Source organism: Rhipicephalus sanguineus, chromosome 9 (genome assembly GCF_013339695.2).
Source record: "Rhipicephalus sanguineus isolate Rsan-2018 chromosome 9, BIME_Rsan_1.4, whole genome shotgun sequence".
Classification (NCBI taxonomy): Eukaryota; Metazoa; Arthropoda; class Arachnida; order Ixodida; family Ixodidae; genus Rhipicephalus; species Rhipicephalus sanguineus.
In genome coordinates, this window is record NC_051184.2 from 14689751 (window position 1) to 14705178 (window position 15428).

The following is a 15428-nucleotide window of genomic DNA, read 5'->3' on the forward strand; positions in this document are numbered from 1 at the left end:
ACAGAAGCGTCGGCTCACCTGTAGTTTCCTTTCCCTCACTTCCAGTCTTTTGACTTTTCGCCGATCGTCTTTCCGTCGCATAGAGTCCTGCATTGTTCTGGGGTACTTCTTGATCTGCAAAGAAAGATAGATAGCACATGTTCAAATGACAGTAAAAAAAAGATCAATTGACTGATTTATTGATTTTAATGTGCCAAATCAGCACTGGGACAATGAAAAGTGCTATTGTGGGAAGCTTGGAATTAACCAGTTAAGGGGGGACACTGCTCTTAAAACTTTTTTCTCATTTCTTGATCGATTTCTTGATCGATTTCGATTATACTTGCTGAGTTTGTGTATATTTGTGTGCTGATTTCAAATATGCAATTATTTTTCTAGTATAACCGGTAGTTTTTAAAATACAATATATTTTATGTGCCTTTTGGGGAGCAAGATATTTTTTAACAGAGAGAGTTACGAAGTAAATCAGCATATCACAATAACCTGTAATCAGAACTGAGTGCAACGAAACAAAGCCTGATGTTCTAAGCCCATTAGAACAAAAGTTATGGTATGTTGAACATTCGCGAAGGAAATCGCAGCTTGAAATTGAAACACTCGTGAATGTTCAACATATTGTAACTTTTGTTCTAATGGGCTTAGAACATCTATTTTTGTTTCATTGCACTCAGTTCTGATTACAGGTTATTGTGATACACTGACTTACCTTGTAACTCTCTTTGTTGAAAAAAAATCTGCCTCCCCAAAAGGCACATGAAATATTTTGTATTTTAGGAACTACTGGTTATACTAAAAAAGTAATTGTATATTTGAAATCAGCGCACAAATATACATAAACTCACTAAGTATCATCAAAATCGATCAAGAAATGAGAAAAAAATTTTAAGAGCAGTGTCCCCCCGTAAAAGGGGACATGGCACTTAAGAAAATGTTCTTTATTTCTTGATTGATTTTGATGCAACCCCCTGAGTTTATGTACATTTGTGTGCTGATTTCAAATATGCAATTATTTTTCTAGTATAAAGTGCAGTTTTTAAAATACAAAATATTTCATGTGCCCATTGGGAAGCGAGATATTTTCTAAACTGAGAGAGTTACAAAGTAAATCAGCATATCACAATAATCTGGAATAAGAACTGAGTGCAATGCAACAAAAATGGATGTTCTAAACTCACTGAAACAAAAGTTACAATATGTTGAACATTCACGAGTGAAATCTCAGCTTGAAATTGATTCAGTGGTGAATGTCCAACATACAATAACTTTTGTTCAAATTGGTTTAGAACATCCATTTCTGTTGCATTGCACTCAGTTCTGATTCCAGATTATTGTGATATGTTGATTTACTTTGTAACTCTCTCAGCTTAGAAAATATCTTGCTCCCCAATGGGCCCATGAAATATTTTGTATTTTAAAAACTGCACTTTATACTAGAAAAATAATTGCATATTTGAAATCCGCACACAAATGTACATAAACTCAGAGAGTTGCATCAAAATAGATCAAGGAATAAAAAAGAATTTTTAAGAGCAGTGTCCCCCCTTAAACCACGATGGACATGAAGTGACTGCTTTCCCCGAAAACGGTCTCCCAACGGCCACGCTATGCATATTTTTTAACTTAAGGATGCCGTGGTGGAATTGATTTACAGGAGTTCCTCCGTAAGAACAGGTGAATGGATGGCAGTCACACAAGGACAGCTACAGTTAGCTGCAACAATTGCCAGTGTGCACCCTATGACAGTGTTTCGTGTGCAAATTCCTGAAGAACAAGTCTCAGCCATGACTAGTGACCGTCCCCTGGATGAAAATCTTCACTGTTCATGCGTGGTTCTTTGTCTCCAACAGCAAAGGAGTATAATTAACAAACAAAGCATGTTCTGCAGAGCAACACTGCAGTGAAGAAATTTAGTTTCTCGTATTTTATTGATCTCAGCACCAGGGGTTGCCCTTTGTACTGTGGGATAGCACACGCACCCATTTCCTTTCCTTAACGCTGGCGCGCTCGCAGAATGGCAGCAGGAACCAACAGGCCACGCAGAGAGGGAGCACCGTTGCCCCTTTCCCAAGGCCCCCTTCAATGCCGCCACTTGGCACTGCACGCTAATCCTCGTTTTCCTGCTCGCGGGAAAAGATACTCGTCTCCCGCGTGTGAGAATGAGACGAGAGGTGTTAAAAAGCCGAATGGATAGAGAGACAGCCTCTCTTGTGCCAGTGGTCGCCCACATCCCCTCAAGGACCTGCGATCAGCCAATGATTGACCGAAGGAGTGAGCCTTGCGCTTTGTTTTCTACAGAGAGAGGACTTTCCCTCTACGCGACGTTCACGCATTATTGCTAGCGTAGCGATAAAGTGTTGTTTGTTGACCTAGCCTGCTGCCTTATTCTCCTGAACCCGTTGTAGCTGCAATTACTCGTGCTACAGGAAGGGGACATTGACAGGTGCATGGAACGACTGTGCGTGCTTGGACCCGGAGCTAGGCTTCAGCACCAGCCGGGCATAGAGCGAACCCACTTCAGTACAAGGTTTTGCGGTATTCAAAGACAAAAAGAACATGACATGCCACTCACAAATTCAGAGTCTGGCTCTTCAAAGCGGTAGTTGAACTTGTGCTCAAACGCTTCCTGTTCTTCAAGAGTAGCTTCGTCTGCACTTAGGTCCTCATTATCTTCTGGCTGGGCTACTGGCAACCTGCTCTTTTCCAGATAACGTTTGTTGAGAATGTAGTCACGAAGGAACTCCTCAGCCTTGTCCAAGTTGCTGCTGTTCCAGTAGTCGTGGAGATAGCCCTGAAAAGTGCGGCAGAAAGTGCCATGGCATTAGCCTAAAAAATAACGTCAAAATGCAAGTTCGGAAATATGCAGAATAATAAAAGCAGATGCCTATTCCTTTCAGTAAAAGAATTTAGTGCAATGCTTGACATACAGAACCTAACATGTCGATCAACATCTAACCATAGTGAAATAGTATCTTCACACCCCAACTTGTCACACTGCGACCAACACGAACATAGCTTTTTTGGAAGGCTTTGCAAGAGATTGCCACTACCATTACTGGATTGCTGAAATTTTTTTGCCTATACAATATGCAATGTTCTTCCCATTCCAGCAATAGCTGAATGAAGCTACCAAATGTAATAAAATATAATCAAATAAAAGATATAGACCCATAATCATGGCTCTTGAGTCTTTAAATCTGACAGCAATACCAAAGTAAGAGGGGCAATTTTTGACGGCTATCGAGTGAATGGCTGCCCACATTCTTCAACTTTACTGTCTTGGAGTAATATACCGGGTGTCCCAGCTATCTTTAGCCAAGGGTTAAAAAATACAATATTATAGGCAGGCGAGTGAAATCAGTTGCAAATTACTGACAGCCACCTTGCGCACTACAGACAATTTTTTGTTTTGTAATTAACCAATTTGTTAATTATGACGATTTAACTAAATTGCTAAATATTGACTTTAGGCAAGAAATGCGGCTTGCAATGTTCGAGAGCGTCTTCAGAAACCCCAATTGCATTATTTGCGATAAAGAAAGTCTCACGTATACCATTTTTTCCAAGCTGCAAAGAAAGCCCGCGAAATACAAAAAGAACCACGTGACTAGCGCACACGCGCGCCGCGAGAATGCTGCCCTCAGCCGTGGTTTGAGCGAACGAAATCAGCTGCGGCCGCGACTCGCCGGCTCCGTTGCGGCGGTAGGCCGATAAGTTGACGGTGGCTTCTTGGCTCGTTGCCAGCCAGTTGGCGCGCGTGACGGGGCAAGTTGTAGCGAGAGCTGGCCAAGAAACCACCTTTAACTTATCGGCCTACCGCTGCAACAGAGACGGCGAGTCGCGGCCGCAGCTGATGTCGTTCGCTCAAACCACGGCTGAGGGCAGCATTCTCGCGGCGCGCGTGTGCGCTAGTCACGTGGTTCTTTTTGTATTTCGCGGGCTTTCTTTGCAGCTTGGAAAAAATGGTATACGTGAGACTTTCTTTATCGCAAATAATGCAATTGGGGTTTCTGAAGACGCTCTCGAACATTGCAAGCCGCATTTCTTGCCTAAAGTCAATATTTAGGAAGTTAGTTAAATCGTCATAATTAACAAATTGGTTAATTACAAAACAAAAAATTGTCTGTAGTGCGCAAGGTGGCTGTCAGCAATTTGCAACTGATTTCACTCGCCTGCCTCTAATATTGTATTTTTTAACCCTTGGCTAAAGATAGCTGGGACACCCTGTATATTACTGCAGCTGTCACGATGCTCCACAATCTGAGAAGACATTGTCGTGCCCTCATTGCAAGCAAAGATTCTGCATCCCAAGATATGAACAGACCTGGAAATAACTAAATAGTAAATACTCAAAGAGTGCATTTTTATTTCAATGGCATACTGAAATTGTGAACTGTCTTCAGTTACATGATAGTGGTGCTTGCACATTTTCTACAGTTTGCTGCCAGCTTTATTTGACCTGGTTTATTTCAAAGAGTCAGCATGAAAACTAGATGCAGAAGGCAAGAAGCAGGCACAATGAAGCGGTAACTTCTATAAACAAGTTATACTTAGGTAAATTCTATGGCAACATAGGCTATATCAGCTGCAGTGTTTTGGTACTACTGGTGTGTGACTGCCAGTTACTGCTGCAAAATATATACAGTCGAACCCACTTATGACAATACTCAAGTGCCACAAAAATTTCATTGTTATAACCGATAATTGCTATAAATGGGTTGCACGGAAAAAAGCAACATAGGGGGACGGCAGGCTCTTGTGAGAAAACTGTAATATCGGATGGGATATGCCAATAGGCACGAGTAATAAGGATGACAAGGCTGCCGATTTTTCGGATATGATTTAAAATTCAGACGCTTTCATGGGACTGCCACAAGCCCCATTGAGCCAATGTATGAGGACGTCTGAAGTTTTGGATGCTGAAGGTCATCCAAGTCTCAACTTTTTACTCAAACTGCATGTCTGAAAGCCACCGCCGCTACCATGCCGTAGCGGATTTCAAAAGTCAGCTTTGTCGCAATGCCGCAACGCTATGCAGTGAAGCATATAGCAAATCCTAAGGGGCGCACGTTGGGGTTGAGGGTGGGGGTTCAGCAGCTTGAATTTCTCGTTTTCTTCTTTCTGTTCAAGGATTTCGCATTCCATTACCTTTCAGCACGCACATCCAGCAGCCAGAATTCATTGTTTCCCCCTAAAAGGGGACGTTACAACGCAGTTCCTTAGGACCTGAATAAAGTTCTCTGTCTGTCTGTCTGTTAAACACTCAAACCTCATTATATAACAAAGTCACATATGCCACGAAAATAACTTCGCTTTATCGGAAAATTCGTTATAAATGTTTACTTTTAACTGTATATATGACAAGACTATTCTTCATTTACTTCGTTATATCCAGGTTTGAGCGTAACTGATAGTGCGGCATGCGGGCATCGCTGGAGGCGGGTTATTTCACCATCGAAAACATACAACATTTGATGGTGCAGCAGCTTCCATTGTTATAACTAATATATTCCAGTATCGCTGCTTAAAGGTCTTTTGAGATTTCGACAAGACTTCTGTGCAACTGCGTTGACTTGATGATGATAGCTGAGACTGTTGGTGTGGCAGCGCCTACTACATCGTTTTTGATTTGATAAGACTTATCTCAAAGGTTTTTCGGGCGTCCACGTGATGCCAGTATAGTGATTGCTGTCGTGCCTATGTTCATATGCGAATCATTTGCCGTCCACTCTGACATTAGCTACACAATACAAGTAAGGTTCGTGTAATATATTTTAGAGGCTGCCATGTAGGGCCACCATTTTTAGGTAAGGGTGACGAGGGTCTTAAAATAGCAAAAAATCGTCAAAATTGTCAACTTTTGGAAATCACTATTTCAAAGTGTTTGTAGTCTAAATTATGCTCTGGAAAAATACTATGTTATGGTAAAATGGCCTTTCTTTTTCTTACATGCTCAATAGATTAAATTTCAAATGTTTTTAAATCTCATAACGAGATTCTTACAGCTTTGTTATTTTTGTGAAGTGAATCTGCCTTACAGAAGTTTTGAGGAGGTTTCTATGAGCATATTTACACAAACTCGGTATCATTTTTTTCAGCAGCACCTGAACTACAGGCTAAAGATTTTCTTTTTTTCTGAACATTGATGCAATTGTAATTATTTGATAAGTACCAGCTAATTACTGCAAGCTAACTTTTACCTTCCAAGCTTGAAAATTATTTCTGATCAAAGAAACAGCTGTTTTGACATCTAATTTGCTTTAGCCTGTGAGGTGGACCTTTTAGAAGAACCACATAGTCCTGAAAAGTAACTTTTTGTATTCTAAGTTACCATAATGACCCGTAAGGAATTACCTAATTACAATGTGGAAATTTGTCATCACTTCCTTTCTAAATGAAATACCTGGAATATGTTTGCAGATTTGAAATCTCTGTTCAATGATACACATGCATGCCAGTTTTCATTAAGATAGGATAATAAATAAAAAAAAAACTTTTTTTTCAAGACCCTCATCCCCCTGTAAACGCACACCAGAGAGAAACACTACACCAGCTTTACACTAACAGTGTATTCTGATATAAATACATTGGTGCTTCTCTGGCTGAAAAATATTAGCGATGTGAATGAAGAGCACACTCCCCTACATCAAATTTCCAAGATTTAGCTCACCGCAAAACTGAACTATTTGCACATTCAATGTTCAATGCAGGAACTTCGTACAGTAGAACCCCGCTGTTACGTTCCTCACTGCTGCGTTTTCCCGGCTGTTACGTCGTTTTCCGCCGGTCCAGTCATAGCTCCCATAGAATACAATGTATTGGGAACCCCGTTGTTACGTCGTAACTGTCGGACCGTTCCCGTATGATACGTCGCGAAGTGCGCTCGGAGCCGACCGAGTGACTACCAAAGAGAGCGGCCATGGTGCATTTTCACGCAGCTTGGCCTCGTTTGACCGTAATATTAGCCGCATGAGAGGCGCAAGCAACAGAATCTTTCAACTGATGCAAACAAAAGCATGGCCTTCGAGATTCAAATTGCAAAGATGGCGTCTATGACGTAACTGCTCGCGAAAGCAAGGCCTTCGAGATTGGCATTTACTATTAACAAAAGCATAGCCTTTGAGATTTGTATTGCACAAACATGGCGTGTATGACGTAATTGCTTGCGAAAGCAAGGCCTTCGAGATTGGCATTCACTTCTGCCATCGCGTTGGCGTAGACTCATCATCATCGTTATTTGTCGGAGAACGTATGGTGGCTAGAGAACGGGAGGAGTTCGAGCTGGTTGGAGCTCGCACGGTCGTGCGTGCGGTTCGCGGTCAGACTCGCCGCGCCGGTCGTGATTGCGTGTGCTTAGTTCTTTCATACCTACAGCTGTTGGTGTTAAAAAAATCACATACGTTGATTACATTTCTGTGGATGAGGCCGTCCTAAGCTCCGCGTTTCTATCCATCGACTAGATCGCGGCTGAGCGCGCCGATTTTCGTGCTGCTCGTAAGAATTGAAATAAAATTCTGTACCACTAAATATTTTGCCGTTTTTCCTGTTTTTCGGCTCTTACGTTTCCCGTCTCTTACGTTTATTTCCTACGGTCCCTTCAAAAACGTATCAGCGGGGTTCTACTGTACTAGGTAATGGACAGTTATAGTTTAGCGGGTTTAGCGGAATAGCGGGCTTAGCGGAATAGCAGGATTGAAATGCGCATGTGCAGTACGCTAAACGACCTGTAGCGTTTACCGTATGCACACTATTTTTCAGATTTAGCATTACTGTGTTTGCATGATTAACGTAGTGTACGTAAAACATGGCAGCTGTTTTGGACGCCCGCTTCAAACTGAATTTAGCGTTAATGTCGACGAATCCATTTCTTTCGTAGCAAACGACTGTGCAAAATGGCTTCGCTTGCCTTCAGGTAGCTTCGACTACACAGCATTACAGATAACTTAGCGTAGTTCTTGAGATCGCTTCGCATTTCGAATGTCCGTATAGGCCTAACTAGAATATCGGTGTAAACAAATTTGCAACATGAAAATTTTCGCTTTTGGTGCGCAGTTCATATTTATTTACTTTTATTGTCACTAAAAAAAGTAGTAATATTGCTGCGTGCAGGGATACAGGCGAGCATTCTCGGTATGTTCTTTTCACTTTTTTTAACGCATTCACCCTTCGCTAGGTGGTGGCACCGTCCCAGCTTGGGCACGTAAATGCTATCCCGCTAAACTAAAACATGCTTTCCGCAACCGTTTGCAGCACGGTAACGCTATTCCCTTAACCCCTGCCATCACGCCTACGCTAAACTGCAACTGTCTAATATTTAAACACATGACAACCTCACAGTTTTGTTAGATTTTCTTTGGGATACATGTCAGGCAGAAGGCATCTTTAACTTCTGTTTGGTGCACCAAGCGTGCAGCTCAGAAGATCACCCAATGGAACGGCTCACGTGAAAAAACAGAACTTGGGAACAAAAATTACTGATGCACTGGTAACCAGTATCGAGCCAGTTAATGGGTTAGGAAAACATAGGTCACTCATTACACTCCTCACGTCAAAGAAGATGCAACATCACACGATTATTCCTAAAGCAGTAACAATGCAATCCATATAACATGCACACATTACAGTGTGAACACCAGGTCACCACTGGTACATACCAACTTCTGGACATCTTTCTTCTGGTGGATCTTATCCACCTCCCCTTTCAGCCACTTCTTGTATTCCTCATCAGCCTCTGCCTAAGAACAAGTGGAACAAAGACATGAGGGAGGGGTGCAAACATGGTCTATTTGGGCTAGTTGGTTGAATATAGGAAAAATGAACAGCGCAGGCAACAGTACACCAGAAGACGACAATGCAAGCATACTAAACCTTTTAGTCCCCCTAATAACAACAAATTTGCCCTTACACAGTATTTGCAATTTTCTAAGGATGCTTTTGGTCCCTCAAGGAGACCGTTCATTTCCCTAGTAAAATTCTGCAAGAAATTTTGGCAAAGTTCAACATCTAACCTTAATTTTATGCCTCCATTTTGTGCTGCGTTGTAGAGACATACCAAAGCCCTTAAGGGGAGACGACTTGTGGAGATAATTGCTGTATTTTATGTCCAAACCTGATGAAACTAAATAGACTTGTTCAGTTTTGCAGTAATTTTTCTTGTAGGTAAAGTAGTTTATGAGATACACAAAACTGCCTATCTATTGTTTCCGGAGACAATAGGAAAAAAATCCAGTCAGCAGAAAGTGCATGTTATCATGTAGCTAGATACACTCAAACCTCATTATAACAAAGTCACATCTGCCACGAAAATAACTTCGTTATATCCGAAAATTCGTTATAAACGTTTATTTTTAACACTGTGTCTATTACAAGACTATTCTTCATTTACTTCATTATAATCGATAATTCGTTATATCCATGTTCGTTATATCGAGGTGTGAGTGTACTACAATATGCAATAAGTGAAACACTGCAGGGAGTTTTCAGATCGAATTACAACTTGTCATTCTGCAGATGATCAAAATTCAATGTTTGTAATGTGACAACCATAAAGAAAAAACGAAATCAAATTTTAAAAACCTATGAGCAGAAAATGAGAACTCCGCTCTCAGCACTTTGTGACACACAGCTTGGGCTTTATGTTAAAAAAGTAATTACAGCTCTAGCTGTTCTAGATCATGAGATATCACTCCGTCAAGCTAAACAAGTGAACCAAAACGTTTAACGTTCCGCTCGTGCTCGTTGCATGGATCTAAACCGTGGATAAAATACTGATCTTATAAGACTTATGTTGGGCTTTGCATGCAAAAGAATAGCTGTAGATCTCAATAATGTAATAAATAATGTAATAAATAATGTAATTTAATAAATAATGTAATAATAATTTGCACATGCTGTTGAGTGTTTACGAAGACATGTTATTGAGTGTATACGCGTGCGCGAATGTGGCTCACTGCGTCGCTTATTTGTCATTTTTGTATAACGTGGCTTTCAATTAGGTGCCCAATGTGGATGCTGACTTCTTTTATTTTTTATTTTATTTATTATTTTTTTTTTTGACAGAGCTTGTCTATTGTATTTAATTGTTCCTGTGTCGTTCTTGATCTCATCCGTCTTCTTTGAAATGGATGCTTTGGCAGTACTATTTTGTATGCCCACTCCTGTATGAGCCTTCGGCTTACAGTATTAATAAATAAATAAATAAATAAAAAACACTTTTTCTTTGATGATTTCTTGGTCTCCATAAGCTATGTCCCCCCTTAATAGTACTGTATTTACTCGAGTAATGAATGCACTCGCATAATAAACGCACCCCCAACTTTAGTCGTTGAAATTTGGATTTTTTTTCTCCCGCATAATAAACGCACCTACTTTCATCTGCTGCAGTCCCGCGAACCAACGTGCGCCTCCTCCTCGCCCGTAGATCTTGTCTTACTTTATAATGCCGACCCCCTTGGTTTGATTCCCCCCCCTCCTCTCCGCCCGCTACAGTGCACCGTTCTTTGTTTGTTTTTCTTTCTATCTGTGCGCGGCACAACCCTCTCTTTTCGTACTTGTTTTTGAACTATCCATGTGCCACAGCAGGATTCACAGACGGTGCGAGTGTACAGTAATAGCTCGTTAATTTGACTCGATAATTCAGAAAATCAGTTAATTCGGACACGTCATCTGGTCCCTGTAAATATACGCATCACTCTATGAGACTGGGCGCTCGTTATTTTGGACAGATTTGACCGCAAATCGGATATTTCGGTGACTTTGGAATATTAGACATATAGGAACAAATAAAACAATGAAAGAGGACAAAATTCCTTGCAATTCATCATCATTAATTGGCAAACATTTTGTGTCATGAACTGAAATGTGCCAGTACAGAAGATCACCATGAGACGCCTATGTGAAGGGAGGGGATAAAAGGGAGAATTAAGGGGAGACTCTGGTCTTCTAAAAAAAACTTTTGCTTATTGTCATATTCAAATGAAATTTTCAGGCAATGTATATTTTAACCTACTATAAACAGATATGCAATCCATTTTTTCTTAGCTCAAGTAGTTTTTGAGATATTAAATAAATAATGAATGATCAAATTGCCCAATTGTTCTGCAATTTAATCATTGAATATCCTAGAAAACTTGATATGGCCATATTCTAGAACAATCAAGGATCACAACTAAACCATTACTGTAATTTTAGCTATATTTTTATAAAAGTTATTGCCATCTGTAATGTAATGGTTGGGAACATGAAAATTTTTATCAGTTTTATGAGCATATAAAAATTTTTCTCTTGACCAAGTCCATAATTTAGTAGTATTATTGTGTATAGGAACTCATAAGCTTTCAATTGCAACAAGAATCATTCAAATCTGATCACAAGATCAAAAGATACTGTGGGCAACAGTATAGCACATAGGCGAAAAACGGATTTTGAGAAAACTCAAAAAGAAGTTTGAAGACTTGGTACAGGTTTCTTCTTGCTACTAAAAAGCAACAGATGGAAGTCCTTTTCGCTCTAGAAGCCACCAGGCACATAATCACTATCATTTTCTTTCACACGCCTCCTCTTCATGGCATTCCTGAAGTTTTCTGCTCTGGTATGCTTCTTGTCACATGCCGCTAGCCGCCGCTGGTCCTTTTCTAGACACCTTTCAACATCTGTGCTGCCTTGACTCAAATGCAGCTCCTTCAAAATGGCCTCAGAGGCACGTTTCTTTCCGGCATTGAACCGGGCGACTGCTTCCGCAACAGCAGTTTCGACTGTGAAGAGCGAGGCGTGTTTGGTTTTTGGCACAAGCGACCAGATTACTGAATGGAGGCTCTCATTTGAATTCTGAGTTTTGCCTCGTTGACAGCGCTCCAACAGCTTCCGATCTGAGAGGCGAGTGTACACTGGGAGGAGGGCTTCAGCAACATATTCAGGGAGGTTGTACCGGTGCTTGGGAGGAGCCTGCTGCCTTGCCACTGCCCTGTTGTGTGCACACCATGATTCTTCGCCTTTTGGGCACCGTGAATGTTGTGGCTTTGTATCTGTGGAAGTCACATGATAGTACGTGGCAAGGACAGCATTCTCCATCTCATCAATGTTTCCCTGGTGTGCCTCGAGTGCCCAGCCATAATAATTCGTAAGCTTTGTAACAAGCTCAGCAGTGAGCTTGCCTTTGCCACCGAGGCTTGGCCGACCTTCCCCTTTACTCTTCTGCAAGAGGTTTCTCAGTGCAGCACCCATTCGTTTATGAATGTGATTAACACAATCCTCCTTTTCGATGGGCTCAAAGCCATACACTTTCTCCTCCTGAAGGCTGTTGAAAGCGCGGCTATCTCCGTCGCACAACATCATTGTGTAACGCAGTCCATGTTTTTCAAGGGACCGGCCAAACAGAATTTTGGCAGCCTCCACCTCCATTTGGCCAGGCTTGCTCGAAGAGTTTTTTTGGCACTTATGTCGAGCTCGCCACTCACTGTATCGTGCGTCACCGTCCTTGGGGCCGATTTCGCAACCCAAACAGAAGTTCGATAGAACTTTGAAGTCCAGCACGTATCCCGAAAAGAGTTCGATCACAGTTCCCACACAAATGTGTGACAGGTGTCCACGAGTGAGCCAAGTCCCGTCATATGAAACTGCGATATTGCCGGGGTTCCCGAAGTTCAGTTCGGAATAGATGGCCTTCACAGCTGTCGCGCACTCACTCATGACGCCCGCGGATGCGTTCACGGCGGCAGGGTTCATCTTTGTTTTTACGTAGTTTTGGTAGGTTTTGTTGTGCATACCGCGACGAGAAACGTTCAGCGCCGAGAAAATGTCGTTTAGCACGGTCTGCCCGTTGCCCGTGCTCATAACTGCCCGAGCAGCAAGCACATTCACCTCGAATGGGTTGCAGGTCGCATTCGCCCCTGCTCTCGGCGAGCTCCATCCGGTGCTGACATCTCCACAGACGGCACAGTTCACCACTATTTTAACTGCCACTCCGTACTCACGGTCGCCTCTTGAAACGTTCAAAGGGCCGGAGCAGAATTCGCACTTCGCGCACCGAAGCAGTTGGTTCAGCAGCGGTAGGCTTAGCAGCGTAAACTCGGTGCCGCACCCCGCCGCTTCCGGGGAATCTCCAATAAGCGACTGCTTTCGGCGGGTAGCTGATAATGAAGACAGCTTCTGACGTTGCTCTTCTGCGCGATGCTCAATAGCCACTTTCTTAGCTTCTGAGACAAGGAGCGTGTCGACGCGCATTGTCCTCGACGTGCCGTTGGCCACAGGCATCGCTTGCGCGGCCACAGCTTCAGTGGATGTCGTACACCCGCTGGCGCATGTCGCAGAGCTCGTCGCCGTCGATCCACTCGATGCTGCTTTAGGTATCCGAGACCGACGCTTGCGTTTTTTGCCGTAGCCGTCGCGAACTTGCGTCGCCCGCCAGCCATCGTCGCGTCCGAACAATTTTTGACAAGGCGTCTCGCATTGTCGGGCAGACGAAACTCCGGTCGTCCAATCAGAGAGCAGGATTCACCCCACGTGGTACAAACGCGCCAATGCCGCGCGAGTATTTCCTCTTTTTCGGTGGCGTGCAGCTCCATAGTCGCCAGACCTAGAGGTGTTTTCTCGTTAAAAACGGAATGTAGAAGAATTCAGCTCTCGAATGATTCCAAAATGGCCGCGCTGCGGCCAACGGTTACCGCAGACGACGGCATCGAATTTGCCTGTTTTCGGGGGGCGTTTTCGAGCGAAAGCGATCATGAAGCTCTCTTTAGAGCGCAATAACAAAATAAATACTCGGCGGAACGCGTTAATATCGCAGCAATAGATTCTTTAGGACGTCTAGATTGCGAAAAAAAATATTTCAAAAAGTCGATTTTTTGGCGATTTTTTGTTCTAGAAGACCCGTGTCTCCCCTTAAGTTGGGAATGGCATTGCAGACTTTTAACACCTATTCAATATGCCAGGGGCTCATCACACAATTTCGTGCAGCCAAGGGTTGTGAGAATCTCAAGGTGGGCTACCAACACTACTCTGCAGGTGTGGCTGATCCTTTCTTCCTCAAGAAATAAGGTCTCAGTATGAAGGACTCAGTATGACCCAGGGTACTAGTAGTATTATGGTAATTAAATAGCGATGTCACAGTCATAGCTACATTCTTGCACAGGCTTTTTTACACAGGCTCAGTAAGCCCATAGTGCAATATGCTTTTTTTTACGTTTAAGAAAACCGAAAGGCTATTGTTGTTGCCGCCGACACTGTAACCGTTCTGTGCTCAACGTCACAGACAGTCAGCCTTCAGGTATTTCAGCAACACTTTTGCTGCTTTTTGTTCTTAAGCTTTGCTTCCCCTTCCCCAGTGTAGCGTAGCCAAGTGGGCTCAGCCTTGGTTAGCCTCCCTGCCTTTCCTCTCCCTTTACCTTCAGTTCCTTACTGTGCTTCGCTGTTTGCAGCAGTGACCCATCATCATCCTCGTCATCATCGAAGTCTGCGAGGGCTGCCTTGAAGCTGCACAAACCACAACATTAGGATACGCGCTTTTTAGCAGACAGTGAAGAATGAATTAGTTGAGCATAGCTGAAAGGAATCCTATATGAACGATGTGTGCACAACATTCATGAAATTCTCAGGCACACCAGTTGAAAGAGTGAAGACTCGCTCAAATTCAGAAATTGCAAAACATGCACGTGGTGGAGACATTCCTCATCGAATTTTAATGGCGGTATCAAAACTGACGCTGCCCAGCGCACAGAAAATGTGACTACCCTGTTATCTTAGAACGAAGCTTTGCGTGCCAAGGAAGTGACAAAATTTGCTTCTAGGCGCGTAGAAGCAGAGTCTGGTCATGAAAAATGGCACGTAGTCTGAAGTACACAAGTATAAACCATTTGTTTTCTCTTACAATGTGTGGTGCTAATGTGTAGCTTCTGAATGCGCAAAAAAAACAACAAAAACATAATACGACAAAAGAACACAGGACAAGCACTTGTCCTGTGTTGTTATTCTGTGGTATTGTGTTTTGCATTTCTCTCTCGCCACGTTCTTTGTATTGACTCTGTGCGCGGCCCACATCTCACCTACAAAAGTGGCAGCTGACACGCTGCCCAAGTGGTTGGTAGCAGACGGGCTGGAGTGGCGGTGCCCGGAGAAGTGTGTGCATGTGGTGCGCGGCCAAAGCGGTGAAGACTGAGGGACAGTGCGCATGCCAAAGAAGTGTTTCGGCAAGATTAACGTTTCTTATGTCGGTCTACTAATAAACCCCCCTTTCTTTGAGTTGGCATTAGTGGCTGCATCATTCATTGGGGCAGGCGGCTCGAACCTTACAAACTGCAGCAAGCGACAGTAGCGCCACAACACACAGCCTAGTGAAAAGCAAGCTCGGGGCACGGAAGCGCATTTTTATTGCGATAGCAATTATATGGACACTCTCGGCTAATTTTTGCTGTCGCCGTCTGTCGACGCCGTCATGT

At 42.9% G+C, this 15428-nt stretch overlaps 1 protein-coding gene across 1 annotated transcript in view; it reads right to left on the reverse strand.

The window, feature by feature from the left end:
• Nucleotides 1-15428, reverse strand: part of LOC119404639 (protein KRI1 homolog) — a 101241-nt gene that overhangs the window by 71282 nt on the left and 14531 nt on the right. Inside the window, exons 6-9 of the mRNA XM_037671214.2 lie at nt 14379-14466; nt 8652-8732; nt 2570-2788; nt 19-114 (exon numbers count right to left, since the gene is read on the reverse strand). Of these exons, the coding sequence (XP_037527142.1) occupies nt 19-114; nt 2570-2788; nt 8652-8732; nt 14379-14466 (484 nt within the window). The remainder of the gene's footprint in view (nt 1-18; nt 115-2569; nt 2789-8651; nt 8733-14378; nt 14467-15428) is intronic.